This window comes from Fringilla coelebs (genome assembly GCF_963513975.1).
Source record: "Fringilla coelebs genome assembly, chromosome: 4".
NCBI classification, from domain to species: domain Eukaryota; kingdom Metazoa; phylum Chordata; class Aves; order Passeriformes; family Fringillidae; genus Fringilla; species Fringilla coelebs.
In genome coordinates this window covers 15,449,886-15,466,753 of record NC_140032.1, presented here as the reverse complement: position 1 = coordinate 15,466,753, position 16,868 = coordinate 15,449,886, and the positions used below count along the sequence as shown (strand labels likewise).

General features: G+C 36.7%; 1 protein-coding gene across 1 annotated transcript in view; it reads left to right on the top strand.

The window, feature by feature from the left end:
- Positions 1–16,663, top strand: part of PROM1 (prominin 1) — a gene marked incomplete at both ends in the record, with an annotated part of 51,102 nt that extends 34,439 nt beyond the window's left edge. Inside the window, 17 exons of the mRNA XM_084204516.1 lie at positions 279–353; positions 1,539–1,602; positions 3,360–3,519; positions 5,495–5,647; positions 6,454–6,577; positions 6,999–7,102; positions 7,534–7,618; positions 8,651–8,797; positions 9,066–9,137; positions 11,436–11,528; positions 12,241–12,258; positions 12,582–12,635; positions 14,054–14,134; positions 14,223–14,291; positions 14,827–14,919; positions 16,088–16,203; positions 16,627–16,663. Coding sequence (XP_084060642.1) covers positions 279–353; positions 1,539–1,602; positions 3,360–3,519; positions 5,495–5,647; positions 6,454–6,577; positions 6,999–7,102; positions 7,534–7,618; positions 8,651–8,797; positions 9,066–9,137; positions 11,436–11,528; positions 12,241–12,258; positions 12,582–12,635; positions 14,054–14,134; positions 14,223–14,291; positions 14,827–14,919; positions 16,088–16,203; positions 16,627–16,663 — 1,545 coding nt within the window. The remainder of the gene's footprint in view (positions 1–278; positions 354–1,538; positions 1,603–3,359; positions 3,520–5,494; positions 5,648–6,453; positions 6,578–6,998; positions 7,103–7,533; positions 7,619–8,650; positions 8,798–9,065; positions 9,138–11,435; positions 11,529–12,240; positions 12,259–12,581; positions 12,636–14,053; positions 14,135–14,222; positions 14,292–14,826; positions 14,920–16,087; positions 16,204–16,626) is intronic.
- Positions 16,664–16,868: the final 205 nt, after the last annotated feature.

Genomic DNA, 16,868 nt, shown 5'->3' with positions numbered 1-16,868 from the left:
TCTAGGTAATTTCTGTCGCTCTTTTCAACTTCTGTGTAGAAAAGGATAAAATGTGTGTCAAGCAGCTGTGTTAAAGTGCTGCTCTGGGCAGTGAAATAATCTGCCCTCCCAGAAATGCTGAGGGTTAAGCTTTGCTTTTGTACAGCAAAGGTTTCATGAGTGTTTAGGAAGATTCTCCTAAAGATCACTTTCTTTACCCTCTCTCCTAACTTTGAAATATTTACTGAATTAGCAAAATTGCTACTTCGATCTCACTCAGGCATGTTTTTCCTTCCCAGTTGCCAGGTGTGAGCTTTCAGCTTGCAAAGATCAATGATGTCCTTAAAATAGACCTTTCTAGTCTGGTTCAAAAGGTATGTTTCTTGACAGATTTTTAAACTCTTAATGAATAAACTGGGATATGTGCATCACTTGACTCCCCTTGGTTTCTCAAGCAGAATTCTTTTGTCGCCACTTCAACTTGCTTTGTGGTTGAATATCTCTCATTGTTTTGCCAGGATTTAACACTTGAAATTATGAATGCAGTGCTTTGTATCTCCAGGATAATACAAATCTAAAATGTTTCACAAGTTGTCTGCTTGAAAGAACAGTCCTTAAAAAATGAAGAGGTAAAAACACAGATCCCGTAGCATGGTCTCTACTTTTTGGTTCAAACTAAAGAAATAAAATATTCCATGGTCTTCTAATTAGTTTTATTGTATTCCAGCTATCTTGAAATATTTATTTCAAATTCTTTATGCGCATGTTTAACATCTGGTGCAATGGAGCAAGTGTAATGACTATTAGTAATTTTTGCAAGGCTTTGCACAAAAAGCCTATTATTTTCACCTAGGAAAAGAATAGCTTCGTTTGAGAGGTTGAAAAATCTAGGAATCTGAAAACATGTGCCAGGACTAGAAGGCACTTTCTGAAACCAAAGAATGTATGTAGGGGTTGAGACCCCTTCCTGCTTCAGCATGATCAGGCTTACAGGGAGTAAGGCTTCAAGTATCCACTGCAGTGGTTCGTCCTTTCTGTCCAAATGAGCTGCTGAGTTGGTCCCCATAGTGTGGACCCCTTCTTTCCCCTTCTCACTGAAGAAGGCATTGCAATGTCTTTAGAGGCAATTGGATTTCATTGTTTGTAATATGGATTTCGTGTTTGGAAGGCACAGACTTGGAAACAGGAGGTGTTAGGCTGGTACAGAGTAACTCCTTTCACTTTGTGGATCTTCATTTGTGTGTTTCTGGCTTTTAGATGAGCTATGAGATCTGACAGGCAGCAAAGTTTGAGATATCTGTGCCTGATTTGTGTGTATTTAAATAAAGATTTTTTTTTTCCCCCCAAAGAGTATTCTGGAAACCAGACTATATCTGAAATATATTTAGAGTTTTGCTTTTACCTTTTCTAATATGCAGTGATAAAACCATATTTTTCTTAGAATTACCATATACATTTTAGTATGTGTGTACTTTTGATCCTTAAATAAAAGGAAAAAAAACCTGCAAACAATTTGACAAGGAGAAGCATGCCATAATTTTTTCACCTGTTTTTTTTAGGGTTATGCAGCATTTAATGATACTCCAGACTTGGTAGTGAATCAAACCAGGAACATTTTATCAGGTGAGAACAAACTATCTTTTCACTTTGTTTTATGTTTTTGTTTTCTTTTATTGGTAATGTATTTTTTGGGCTAAATATTGTTAAAAATGGAAATATGAAACTTAACTATTTTTTAGAATTTGGTGCCAGAGGAAAAAAACACAGAAAGCAACTGTGTCTTGATGAGGACTCTAAATTAAATCTAAAAATAGACCATGAGGTATTTTATTGAGGAGTTTTATCTGTTAGGCTTTTTACTGCTCAAGTAATGAGAAATCTCATGATCCTCACTTCACACTGATGCTTTATTTGGTTGAAAACTAATTTTTTTTTTGATCAATGTGTCTGTGACATGTTTAGGAGTGTGATGTTAGGAAAGCTGACCCCCTCCTGCTGCGGTATTAAAATGTGGTAGATGGTGAAGTGAAAGTCAAATACACCTTAAGGATAACTGAAATGGTGTCTCATGTGTTTTGTTACTTAGGCTTTACACTTTGCTCTTTGCCTGTACTTGCATGGTAGTACAGCATATTTATACTAATCTGTTCTAATTTTTATTCTTGCATTGTGGACCTGTTCTGCATTGTATATAAACAGCTGTTCCTTGTAAGTTTTTCTGGTTTATTTTTTTTCTTCCCCTCCTGGGCAAAATATAGCACAGTATAGACATAAGCATAGAGTACTGTGTGAACTTGCCTGTAATGAGCCAGTTTTCTAAAACTGATATTATACTTTTTGTTAGGAAATCTAGGGCAGACCTACTCATTTTCCATATCTGAGATGTGTAAACACAGACAAAACATCGTAATTTTTCTATTTATAAATTGTTGGGGCTTTGTTTGTATAAAAACTGAATTTGAGTTACAAAAGCAAATAAAATAAATAGGTTTAATAGAAAAAAATTTGCATTTATCTGTGAACTTCTAAAACAACTGTGATTCATTACATGGTTGAATTTGAGGAGTAATCATCAAAACAGACAAAGGCTTGTCCAGCTGTGTGTTGAGAAAGAAGGAAGTATTGCCTACCACAAAATTACAACCTGTAGTTACACATCCTGCTTTTTCAAGTGTGTTTCCAGTTGAAGGAAGGGAAGAGTATTGAGAAACTGCATTTTACACAGAGACAATATGTATAATAAGTGAATTAATCATATCTTTGTATACTAAATAGTGTCTATCTAAACTGTAAGCAGAGGGGTAGCATCTTTGGTCATAATCTGAGGGGAAAATGGCTTAATGGATTGTTGCCTCAGGAGTGTTCCTAACTAATTAGAATGAGTTCATTTAAGTTGTATCTTTTTATAAGATTTAAAATAGCTAGTGTAGATTCTCAATATAGGCAGTCCAATTTCTGTCACAGTTTTGTATTCCCAAGACATGGAGTTTAAATAGATTCTGTTCTTCTCCTTTGTAAACTTGGTGGCTAATTGTCTTGCTCAGTGTTGACATTTGCAACGTTGCATGAAAAGCAAGATTTAGGTTGGCTAGATAAAAAGTGACACATTCTTTATAATGAGAGGAAGGAGGAGGATCTCTGGCTCAATGTCTGCATCTTGAATCGTTAAACTGAATGCTAAAACAAAGTGTGCATTTTGAAATGCCATTGTGCTACTTCAAAGCGTGATGCTTTTGTTGCCTGCTTGTGTTTTCCTCACACTTGTCTTCATGGCTTGCTTGTTTCATGTGGCAAATGGCTTAATAGCATTTTATAATGCATACATGGAATGTAAATTTCCTCTAAGGATCTGTAACAGTGAAATATGTTTGTTCTTTTAGACATAAAAAGTGTGCTGGAATCCATTGGTTCAAATATTACTACCTTCACAAGAGCACTCCCTGTTCAGAAGATTTTGGCAGATTTGATGGTGCATCTTACACAGAGTGAGGCATATGTTCAAGATTATTTTCCACTAGTGGAGCAGTATGATTTCTACCGGTACGTACAAGAAGTAAGGCAGGACTGAAGCGCTACCTGTTGTTAATACTTTGTGTTATTTTAATGTTCTGTAAAGGCAAGTAAACTTTAATGATGAACACAGTGAAAGAAAGATGTATAAAGCAGTTGTTTGGTACTGGCATTTTGATAAAAGCAAAAAGCACAGCTAATCAATAACTGGATTGTATAATCAATAACTGGATCAATAACCAGTTCTTGTTTCACCACAGAGCAAGAGGTGGTTTCTACTCTGTAGACCTTCAGGTCTTTTTCAGGAAGGATAGATACAGGTGGATGTCAAAGACAGAGCACCCAAAGGAACTGCTTATTTCATAATGCCAGGGTGACCTTTTATCTAGGTCTTGTTTCCATTGGGTCTCTGGTGAATTGTGAGGGCAGAGGACCAAAGAGGCCTTGAAGCTAATCCATTGTTACTGCACCTTTTGTTGTGCAGAGCAGGAGTAGGAGGGATTCTGCTTCACACCTTGTAAATCTTCATGCACCTGTGCTACTGGCCTTTGTGGTTGATGGTACCTTGAGAAAAACATACTTCTTGAGACTTCTGTGTTTCTTACAGTTGAGTAACCTCATACTTTGACTTGTAAAACTTTTCATTTCATACCATCTTTGTCCAGATTTAGTCATTTCTGTTCACAAGCTTATTAAATCCTCCCTACATTTTGTTTGATACTTTGGTTGACTTTACAATCAATATTTGTTTCTGTGTTTATGCCATTGGTTTCACTGCTACAGAATGTGTGTTACCGGCTTTAATGCATTGATAAATAAAAGTGAACAGAAAACTGAACTTTTAGAACCTTGCTTAGAATCTTACCTTTAGCCCATTTCTTATCTCACAGCTTTTATGGTGAGCCTTAATTTGACAATTTTATTGATATTTTCATTGATAAGCTCATATTGCATTTAATCAAATAAATGTATAGTTTTATTCTGCTACAGGAGAATATATCTCATCTATATGACACTTAAATACCTGGTTTGTCAAACCTAACCTAACAGTACTTCAAGTACAAATGAAACCAATAAGCCTGTAGCTGCCCAAATTACTTTCTATCTATTCCTTTCTTAATTACAGGTGCATTATTTGTAGTTCTTAATAGGTATACTTTTATAAATATGCCTGTCAGCATTCATATTTTTCTTTTTATTGGCCATGCATGTTCATTGCAATGATTCTTTTACAGATTTTTCTCTACAAAAAGTACAGGGAAGAGAAAAGGGAACTTAAAAAATAAAAGCCTAAGAAATGACAACGGAAGGGAAAAAGAAGTGCAGAGGGCATTGGGGGAGGAGGAAAGGATAGATATGTAATGTGTGAATAAATGGATATGCTCCAAATACCTGGACACATAGAACTGTTACATGATGTAATTAATAAAAATGAAAGTTCATTTCCTATCCAAGATTTTTCTCCTGATCAAGTTCCATTAACTGTTCCATACGTTGAAAGCAGTCCAGCACAGACACATAAAGCCTAGGTTTTTACAGCCTTAAATATAGTTATTTACAATTACAAGCCTAGCACAGTGTGCAGAATTGTTAGTAAGCCTCACAGTAAGAGCAGCTATGTACTTCACGACCAGTGGCCAGTCCACATTGATAAATTTCTCCATTTGTTCATAAATAAATTGCTGTTTGAACATCTGCTTTGAGTAATTGCTCTACTTGGAGCACTTTGACGCTTCAGTACAGTTCCCCTGCATTACCTGGGGAACACCTTGTTCCAGTGGTGTGTGTTCCCCAGTCCTTTAGAACTGCAGCTGACTGCAATCCAGTGACTGCTGGCCCAAAATACATGCTAGTGTAGCAAATATGTGTATCTTTGCTGGCACTGGTTGCTCAAACAGAACCACAAATGGGGCATTTGGGAAAATAGTATTGCATGATGTCTCCCAAAGGTCTCAGTGTGTTCTTCATGTGAAAATAACCAAGAGCTTTATCTTTTATTCCTTAGGTGGCTGGGTTGTCTCATTCTGTGCTGCATGTTGGTCCTGATTCTGGTCTTTTACTACCTTGGATTGCTGTGTGGCACCTGTGGGTATGATAAGCATGCTTCTCCCACAACCAGAGGCTGTATTTCCAACACTGGAGGAAATTTTCTTATGGCGTAAGTTTCACTTACCAGGGAACAAGAAAATAAAGGTAGAAAGTTGGTTTGGTTGAGTTTTTGAAGGGTGCAGATACAAAAAGAATTTGGTTTGTTACCTAGGTATATATGCTGAGAATAGAAATAAATACTGATCTCCCACACTTATATTGAGGGACTTGGGGATTTGGAGTTTTTCTTTCATTGAGGATCACAGCTGAAGGACAAAACCTGAATTTACCATTATAAGGGGAGTGCTGTGGTTAATGAATTTCTGTTCAAGTCCCTTTGGAAAATGCAAAAACTGAGGAAATTCATAACTTTCTAAAAGATTTGGAACATTTATTCAGAGTTTCAAAAAAAGCCATGCGATGAGACAAGAAACACTTGACCTTCTGAGAGTGCTTCTGGATGTTTGGGGTTGGAAAGTGCCTAGGAGTGTTTTTATGTAATTTCTGCTGGTTGCAGGAGAAGATTGCATCTGAAAGTCTAAAACTTTTTTTAGGCCACAAGAGAGTTGAATTTAAAAAAGAAACTTGTAGGGTTTTGTGTCACTCAAATGTCATTCTTAAAACAGTTTGCATGCCCAGTGCTAATGTGAGGTTTCAAATACATTTTAGCAGAAGACTTTACAGGACTGAAACATTTAAGATGTTTCAGAGGGCAAGAATATATTTGGAAAACAGAACTATTTCAACCATCAATTGGTTTTTGTATTTCTGTTATAGCTGCTAACTGTTAGCTTCACTGTTGTCCCAAGTATGTGTATATATATGTACACACAATGTGTTCTTATAAAGCAAAAACTTACTCAACTTCTTTTTCAGTGGTGTTGGATTCAGTTTTCTTTTCTCCTGGGTGCTGATGATTGTAGTGGTACTCACTTTTGTCACAGGTGGAAATGTAGAAAAACTGGTCTGTGAGCCCTTTGAAGATAAAAATTTATTCAAGGTGAGGTTATTCATGTTATTAAACAATTAACAGAATCCCCATGAGTCCCAAAGGTCTTATCCTTGTTCTGTAGGGCATATGATTTTGATAGGACACTTCAATTGAATTTGGATCTGGTTTTACTTCCTCCTTACAAACCAAATAGAGACATTCATCCTTTCTTGGTTTAATTTGCTTTCCATTGTTAATACTGCATGCTTGTCTTCCTTTGGAGAGGGATTTTTCTGATTCAGTTGTTCCTTGATAATGGGGAGCTTTAATATTCACTTTATGCACCAGAGAGCTTGAATTCCCTGGTTTTGCTTGTATTTTCCTTAGTGGGTGATAAGCTTAGATGTGGTTATGTGTCAAAAGACCACATATGAATAAGTACATACAGAAAATTGGAATTATAGTAACATTACTGAATTTTGTCTTCTAGGTTTTGGATACACCTTACTTACTAAATAAGCACTGGAAAAACTATCTTGCTGGCATAATCTTTAAAAATCCAAATGTTAACTTGACTTTTGAAAAAGTGTACAGGTATTAGAGTTATGATTAAGATTTAATTCAGTTCATATTTAACTATTTTTTATTTAATTCAGTTTATACATACTGGTTTTGTGGTTTCTTCTATGCTTAGTATTTCGGGCACATCAAAATATTGCACGTGTTCCAGAAGACATTCTGATTCTAGTGATTATGAAGTAAAACCTGTTTGTTCCATTTGTTCCATATGTCTGAGTTAGCATACTACTATATGACAATATTAGTCAAGCTAATTGATAAAATACTTTGCACCTTTCAGAAAATGTTAATCACTTCTCTTATTGAATGAGCTTCAAAAAATATAATTAGTGTTTTGTTTTCTAAAGGACTGATTTTCTTAGAATAAGAAAACATTGTTAATCATTCTGTTAATACCTGGTCCTCAAGGTGGTTTTAGGCTGATCTGTGTATTTGTATTCTTCCAGCGATTGCAAGGAAAACAAAGGAATTTATACTTCCCTTCACCTAGAACATCTGTTTAATATCAATGAGCTTTTAAATATTAGTATGGTAAGTAAAGAAACTATGAATGAGTGCATGATTCTGAAGGATGTTGCTTTTTTTATGTGCTGATAATAATGTTTGTTTTAACTTTGAAACTTGTGTGGAAGGTTGAAGTCTATCTTCCAAAGACTGCTTATGGTGTTCAGTGACAGTTTTCTTTTCATAGAAACACCTGTGTGGGTGTGTTATTCTCTGATTCCAGTCAGATTTACGTTGATCCAGGACATTATATACTTTGGTTCTAAGAATTATTCTGGTTTGGTTGGAAGTAGTTGAGGTAAAATAGTCTTTTCAGTTAAGCTGTAATGACATATGACTACACTGTCATTGCAGGACTGTACTGATTTTGGGGTTGCCTGTAATAGCTGCCTTCATTACAGCAGCCCCTTGGGCTTACATGTTCCATTCTGCCAGGTACTGTACCCAACTAATAGATACAGCCCCTGCCCCAAATGATAGACAATGAAAATGAACAAGGCAGATTCACTAAGAGGGAAAGTTATTTTGACTTTCCACAATGACTAATGGAGGAGCTTGCAAAAGTAGTCACATTCCTCAACTATAGCTCTGCAGCCACTGCAGGTAACATGGTTTGGGTGCAGTGCAGAAAGGTTCAGGTGACAATAACCAATCACCTTTAGTCACCACTAAAGGGATTTAGAGGAGCCTCATGCAGTCCTGTGGCAAAGAGTGTCTGTCCTGGCCACAACTGAGATGCTGACTTCTCTAGGTTTCCTTACTGAGAGCCAGGGGTAGAACTTAACATTCTTAAAGGATAACATTTCCTGGAGGGATGTTAGTTAACACTGAATGGAAGGCAAGTAGTCCATTGGTATGAAAGAGATAAAGGCAGGTTCGAACATGGCCTGGTGGATTCTGTTCAACTTCATAGAATTAAACTGATGTGAGCAAAAAATCAATGTGTGCTTCTTCATGGAAATAAGGAGTTGGCAAAAGCAGGATGCTTTGGGCAGGGGCTATAGCAGAATATGTGCTGGTTGCAAACTACTTTTTTACTTTCTTTTGTTTCTCTCTCAGTATACAGAAGATGTTGCACTTAAAATTGAACACATTCAGATAAACCTCAGCAAAATCATTCTGCTGGATGAAATTGGGAAGGAGAATCTTCTGAATTTCAGCTCTTCAGGAATAGATGGGATAGACTTTTCAGCATATTTGACAGAGGTGAGACTGTAATCAACTGCAGACATGACCAAGACAAAACATAAAACGAAATGTTTGCTTACTAACAGGTAAAACAGCAAAATCTGCTTATGTGTGAAACACCATGTTTTGGGGTTTAATACAAGTTGGGGAAAAAAGCACTTAAGAAGTTTAAGTTAATAAATAAAAAAAGAGAGAGTAGACAGAGTAGGTGATATAGTTAAATGCAAACTGTCTGTAAATAAAATAGCACCATACTCCTTTTCTTACTGCTCACATCTTGTTTCAGATCAATAAAAGTGTTACCAAGGTTGATCTTCTCTCATTTGCTAATGATTTAGAAGCGAGAGCAGACCAGCTGGTAAGTCCAATTCATCAATGTAATAATACATAAATATATAATTTATATGCATATAAGTATAAATACATAGCAAGGTAGACTTTATATGGAGAATTTTTGTACTTCAAACATTTACTCACGTGCTACAATGTCATGTAAGGAAAAATACTGAAGAACAGTGTTGCATATGAGCTGTATTTTAAATCTTGCTAATTATTGATTTTTTGTGTATTCTTTTATGCTTTGAAAATGTATTTTCTTAAATTCCACTCTTTGTTTGGGCTGTGAGGGGAATGTCCCATTTCAGTATTTCCTATTTCCATCTTTACATTTTAGGGTCCCAGTTGGAAGAAAAATTGGTTATATGCAAAATTAATACTCTGGCTGCTTGTAAGGATTGTAATGAGAACTGGAGGTCCATTGTGGAGGGAAAATGCACAAAAGAAACTCTCTGATCTGAAGGGCTTTTTGAATGTAGGATGATGGTCAGAGGGTATTGCTACAACATTGCCCACAAATGAATCTGCAAGTGGCACAGATCCATGTTGACAGTGACTGTTCAGTTGATCTGTTTGTTATGCATGTCCAGGTCAGGTGATCCTTTTCAGAATGAGGGTCATGGTTTGGATGAGCCCAAGACAGATTTCCTGCACTGCAGTGCAGGAGGAAGAGTTATGTTGCACATGTGCAATTGCTTGGATCCCTGAGGGACGCAGCAGAGTGAGACCACCTTGTTTGGAATGTATCAGATTCCATCCCTCCTCAAGGAGGAGGGCACTGGGGGAGGCTCCTGGTGTGTTTGCTCTATGTCTTGCATCATTCAGTCATACTTGTTGCTGGGCTTTTTTTTTTGGTAAAGGGTCTTCTGTGCCACAGGTGCACTCAGGTCAAGGTTAGACAGCTCTGGGTTTAAGTGAGAGCTGGGGTTCTTCAAACATAGTTCCATAAAGGAAAGTGCATTGTGCTGGTAGGTTGCTTTCACTATTTTTGGTAGAAGACTCTTAAGGAAGCATCAGCATTAAGAATAGATCAGACAAAGCCATTTCTTCATATAAAAGAAATAATTGTGTAAATAAGTAAATGTATTCACTGTTACAGTATATGTTTTTATTTCTTCCTTTAACTGCTATCTCGTGTAATCTGTGAGATGTCTTTTAAAAAGAGGCCAAAACCCCAATAGTACAATGTATTATAAAAGTTAGATTATTTTAAAAAATGGTACTGGTTTCCAATGATATTTTATGATCCCAGTTTTTTACTAGTGATAGCTCTTAGAACCAATCAAAAAAAACCCCTAAAACCTTACGGAATTAATTAATTTTAGGTGTCTAGTTTGCATCTTTTGGCACCTGGCACAAAATTTAACATAGCTTTTTAGACTGAAAGGAGCAAATGAAATAAAACCTGGATCAAGCCAAAGGGTCAGGGTATAGAGGAGCAAGCAATACAACCAACATGTGGTGTTAGGTAAATCAATTCACTCAGCACAGGAGATGAAACATCCTGAAACTGCTCAGTGACCCAGCTGAGTGCTTGCGTAAACACTTCACAGGAAGCAAACACATCTCTGAGCACTGAGGTCTGCCGTTGTTACACCTCCAAAATGGAGTTAGCAGTGTGCATTCAGTGTGTATGCAGGGAACCAAATGGTTTTGCCACCAAAAGGAAATGGAAAATAAATTTATATCTGAGAGTAAAACCAAATTTTATAGTATTTGGTAATGGACATGAGCTCCAGACAAGCATTTGGACTTGAAAATCAAAGCAGAAACTCACATCTTTTGGCTGAAAGGTGGGAGCCACAAAAATAGGAAATACCCTTCACAGGTGCCTTTCCAAGTGACTAGCTGAAAATACTTAAAATTCTGTGCCCCTCACAAAGCAGAGGGTGCCTTAGGGTGATGTTCACATTTCCAAAACAAAAGCAAGTACCCATAACTGGGAGATGCTTGTCCCAGCTGGGGTGCAGTGCTGCAGGGTTCTTGCAGTCAAGTTTGTGGCGAGTGCAAGGGAGATGTGCTCACTCTTCTGTATTAAAAATGACTTAGTGCATCATGTGAAAATTCTCTTCAGTTAAATCTGTCCTGATAATGTTATAGCCAGATAAGCAAGGTAGCATATCTGGCTTGGTTGCTGAGGTTTGAATTATTAATACAGTGATTATATTTTTCCCCCCTCCTTGTGTTTAGGAATTCAGTTTATCATACCCTGTTTTTAGCATGAGCTGTTCTGGAGTGGATGTGTAACTTTAATTGTTTTTTGCTTTGTTGGAAAGCTTTGAGGTTATTGAACAATAGTGCATAATTGCATTTTTTGCAGCCAAAAGGAGCCCTGGAAAACGCCTTAAAAGGACATGCAAACAGCATTCGTATGATTCATAACCAGCAAGTCGTTCCACTGGAGCAAGCTATGGTAAAACATTAAAGCAGTACTTAAACATGCTTGTAGAAAATACAAGTCTCTTAATACCTTAAAGAGGTTAGAAAGCTGGACTTCTGTAAGCACAGGTGGTGTCAATGAGGAGTAATCTGGCTAAAGTATGTGTCTAATAAGTTAGTACGTTTTCTTACTTAAAATGCTGCTGTTTTATAATGCTGCCTAAAATAATGGCCTTTTCCCCATTTTTCCTATAGCTATTTCTGATTATATATGAATAGAAGAAGCAGGGAAAAACCGTACAAAATTCTTAACTCTAAAACCCCCATAATCACTTATTTTCTTTTTTTGCTTGTCAGTGGTCTTCAGTAATAAAAGCTATTATCACTTTGACACTTTATTTCTTGGAGTTAGCAATCACCTAACAGTATTGGAATTGGAAACTCCTGGGAGTAGTATGTAGAGACAGTGTCTTTTTTATTGATGCTGTGAAAGATGCCAAAGAGCTGCGTCTGCCTGATTTCGACCTACAGTTTTGTGTAGTGACAAGCTGTGACTCTCCTGCATGTTAGGTATTGCTTTTTCCTCCACATATCATGAAGACTTTCAGTTTATCCTAGCATCTGATATTGTGTGTCTGTATCACAGAAGAATACTCTTCTGGTCCGCTCTGATTCTATGCTGTTCTTTCCTAATTAACTCCTAATTATTCTCATCTCTTTTTTCTTTTACAAAACTGACTGTCAAGAAATATGTTAAAGCTAGGGTAAGTGTTTTTCCCTTCAGAAACTGCACACTATAGAATTCTCTGAACATTTGGGTCTGAGTTTAACTGCTCCATCTTTCCTGCAATCTTAGTTTATTGCATCTAACTTTAGATAAATCAGTGCTGTTGGTGAAGTACTGTTTCAATGATTAAACCTACAATGTATTAATTTTGATGCAGCTGTTGTATACAACGTGATATGTAGTACTAATAACAAAATATTCTGTAGATTATCAAAACATGAATATAAGCTTAAAACAGGTGGGCTCTTAACCTGTAGTAAGTACTTGAAGCTTTTTTTTTTCTCCCCTCCTTTCCAATAGAGCACTTTAAATCAGAGCATTAGGTTACTGAAGAGGACATCATCTGAACTTATGGTAAGCTTTTCTTTCTGGCAACAGGAACATTTTTGTGTTTTAAATCCTTCTGCCACATATGCAGGGCATATATTTTCAGCACAGTTTTCTTCTATTTCTAGCTGTTCCACTATTGCAAGAGATGTAATGCATTGAGGAAGTAATAAGAATTTAGATCTCTCTTCTGCATAAAGGAAAATTTTAAAAAGAAAACATTTGGCATGGTTTTGGGACTATGAATTATAACCTGAACTGTCAGGTGATAAAATAGGCTTCAGTACCAGTCTGTATAGTGTCTTATTCATTTTCCTCAGAATGTAGGGATTTCTTTTCTAGAATCCTTGAAAGCAAAACCTGGGGGGAGCAACCACGAAACAAAATGCGAAAGTACAACTGACATAAGAGAGCTGTGTGATTCACATCCTTAACCAGCTTTTGTTCCATGCCCAGCTCCCACTGGCGTCTGTTTCTTTAGGTTTTACTCATTACGTTCCTGCTTCTGCACCATCAACCTTGCTCAGTGACCCTGGATCTGTAGAGAGGCTTTTCCAGGGCAGCCCACATTTCCCCTCTAAGTAGTGCCTGCACCACAGTGAGACCAGCTGGCTTCATTCTGCCAGAGAGTAAGCAGCAGGATGATTGCTTTCCTGGAAGTAAAGCTTTCAGTCACCAGACTGCCTTGGCTCTGGTAGTAAGAATACAGCCACACTAGTAGCATAGTCATAGTCTCAACAGCTTTATGGGCCATACCTACCTTGGTGCTTCTCATTACAGTGTTCACCCATCCACAGCAGAAGAGCAGATAGGTATCTGTTAGAATCTGTGATTTGAAACTGGGTGAGGAGGGAAGAAGCCATGATATAAAGTGTTTATAAGAAAGGGATGGTGTTTGACTTTAAAGTATATTTAAGAAACATCTCTACATTTTCAGGCTCTGTGTACACTGTCCTTTGTGTGTGTTCTGTGAGAGAATTTATGGGGGTGTGAAAAAATATCTCAGTCCTTCAGGTAGTTGCTTAGAGGCATATTCTGGCTGTACAGAATCCTACCTCAGTCATCGAGTTGTTGTGATGGTATATGGCCCACTGCTTTCTTCCTGTGCATTTTGTGCGTCTGTAGTGTATATACAGACATTGATTTAAGGAAAGAGAGTGGAAAATAACTAATTTATATACTAGGATAGATTTTATGTAGGTTCCAGGAAAAGATACCGCATCATAACTAGTGACTCATCCTTTTTCAGAATGAGACAATATTGAGATGATCATGAATCCTTAGGCAGGCTCATGTTCTGTCTGTAAATGTTTTTTTTTTGTCAGGTTTTGACAAGACAGTGACCCTGGTTTATCAAGAGAGTAGGTTCCTGGCAGTGGCCATAGAGCCATTGCAACAGCCTGAAGGGGATTTGTTTATATTAAACACCATCTCTTCCTGTCCAGGTTAAGGTGAAAAATGTCATTAGCGCTGTTAATGCTGCCCAGGATCTCATAAATAACAATGCTTCCCAAGTTATTGTCCAGGTAAGCTTTATTTGATCAAAGTACATTAATTTATGATGTCACAGAGCTAGAGGTTAATTTCCCTTTGTTCTCTTTGATCTGGTCCTAGGAGACAAAAAAGTACATGGATACCATAATTGGCTACTTTGAGCAGTACACTGAGTGGGTCAAGGAGTCGGTAAGGTGCATTTACTTTATTGAGAGAAGCTGTGTTTAAAAATAAGAAAGCTTAACAGTATTAGTAATAAAATCAATAATAATAATAATGTTACTTTGATAGTGTGTTTTATCATTTCAGTTTTTAATACATTTGTACTTACTGTGAGTGGGAAAATCAGTCTCCTACAGTTTTGTTGCATTTACAGAATAGAAATGATGACTTGTGTCTGTAGGAGTGCAGTGCAGATTTACCAGTATCATTTTCAGGGCTAGCCTGAAATCTACCATTTGTGCCAGTACTTCACTCAACCTGACCCTGCATACTTCAAATTGATGTCATTAGTATCTTGTTTTATTTTTCTCTATTCAGCTGCAGCCTCTGAGAAAGTAAGATGACATTTAAAAGACTTTCAGTTGATAGCATATCCTACTGTTATTTATTTTGAATTTAGAAATATTTTTTAAAATAACAGTTTAGTGAACTGTAACTTAAAGTTTAGAGATTCTTATTTTATTCTGTTAGATACTTAAAACTGTAATTTGATTTTTTTTAGATATCAATGGAAGTAGCAGCATGCAAGCCTATTGCCAATGTGATAGATACAGCAGTAGATATTTTTTTATGCAGCTATATAGCTGATTCTGTGGTAAGAAACATTTTTTTTCTCAGAATTGGGGCATCAAGGGGATAATTCTTTCAACATATATCTGCATTTAATTATTCTGGCTTGACTATTCTGAAGTAATATAATAAAGTATCACATACAAAATTACGCAAGGAGAATGATCTGATATGGATCAAGTCCAGTGCTGGACTTTCTGGATTTTCAGTAAACTTAAGCTTCTATTAGCAAGAATTCTGTAAAATTAACTGATTCCGAAACGTCTTGAAATGGAAAATGGAAAAACATAAAGATCTGAAGCTTCATTTGTAACTGTTGCTGACTTACGAGGGTGAGGTGTGGGCAGAAAGCAAGTAGAAAATACCAAGGAAAAACTTTTTCAGGTATCTTTCCTGAAATCTAGAATGCCTGAATAAGTTTTTATTACTAGATTTCTAGCAGACAGATCTTGATTAATTTCTGTATGTTGGAGACATTGAGCATGACTTGTAGCAGGATAGAAGGGAAATACTGGCTTTTTCATCTTGCCAGAAGGACTTTGAAAGAAGACAGCATGTACTAAAAGTAAAGTAAGACACCGTGTGCCTGGAAGGTACCTGAAAGGCCTCCTAAACTATTACTTAGCTTTATGGCACTTAAATCAGATCCTAATCACACTACCAGTAATGCATGTAATCAGTTAAGCCAAAACACTCTGGCCTTGATAATGCTTAACCCTGAAATGTTTAGATTTAGTAAGGCTTAACCATGAAAACCTCCTAATCTATGTTGTACTCATTGATTAGCTCAGACATTACAGAGCTTCTGTTCTTCTTTGTGGAGCCATTAGCCCTCTAGTGAGAGATGGACCATGATTTCCCCTGATGATAGAACTTAGCTGAGTCACTTGGAAGTCAAAATGCCTCCAGCCAATACAAATCAAATTTGAAAAATCATCATTTTAACACCAGGTGATAACTCAGTTCAACTGTATAATAATGAAATTAGTTACACAACCAGGGCTGCAGTTTGCATGTTATAAAGTGCCTTAAGAAAGTGCTGGAAACTCATATTTTGACAAGAACTACAAGAACTAATTTCTACTGTGTTCTTTTGGAACAATGGTTAGAATATCAAGCAGGGGTTCAGTACTTTACTGATTAGTTTTCTCCATGACCTTTTTTCCTTGATTTTTTTATTGCTTTTATTTCAGAATACCTTTTGGTTTGGTTTGGGAGGCTCTTCAATGTTTCTAATTCCTGCCATAATTTTTGCTGTAAAACTCTCTAAATACTATCGTAGGATGGATACAGAGGATGTTTATGATGAGTAAGTATACATTCCAAAATCAACTAAATGGCAAATGGATTAAAATGTTTTTCCTAGTGTTTCACATGAAGGCTCTATAATTCTTAAACCTGTGCTGCCAGATTAGAACTGCATGTTCATGTGTAATGCTGCAGGTTTGGGTCAATGCCTGCAAAGTGCTTCATGCAGGTGGCCTTTGATAGCCTTGACTTGCCATGAATGCAGATAGTGCTGGCGCTGCCTTTGAGAATCTTATGCCAGAATGAGGTCTTTAGAGCTTTGTGAGCAGCATTTATATAAATAAGTTCCAAATGTGCAAGTTATTAGCTTTGCTAAGTAACCTGTTAAAGTGAATTGTGCCTGATTTGTAGTCTCCTTTAATTAATTATTTGCTTTCTTGCTGTCTTAGTTATTCCTAACCAGTCTTTCCTTTTTCAATTGCAGTTCCTCTGTCTCAGGGACTTGGCATTTCACTTTATGATAACTATTCTTACGTATTTTCCTATACATATTTTCCTATCAGTTTTTTTACTGTTTTCTTTTCTGCTCCTTGTTTTTTGCTCATTGTTTGGTTAGCCTGTGCACTGCATTTCTCCCATTTCATAGTGATTGTTTTTCATTGCATATTCACGAGTCAGTAGAGCAGAAACAGGCATGTACAGCTGAAATTAGTCACTTATTAGAGT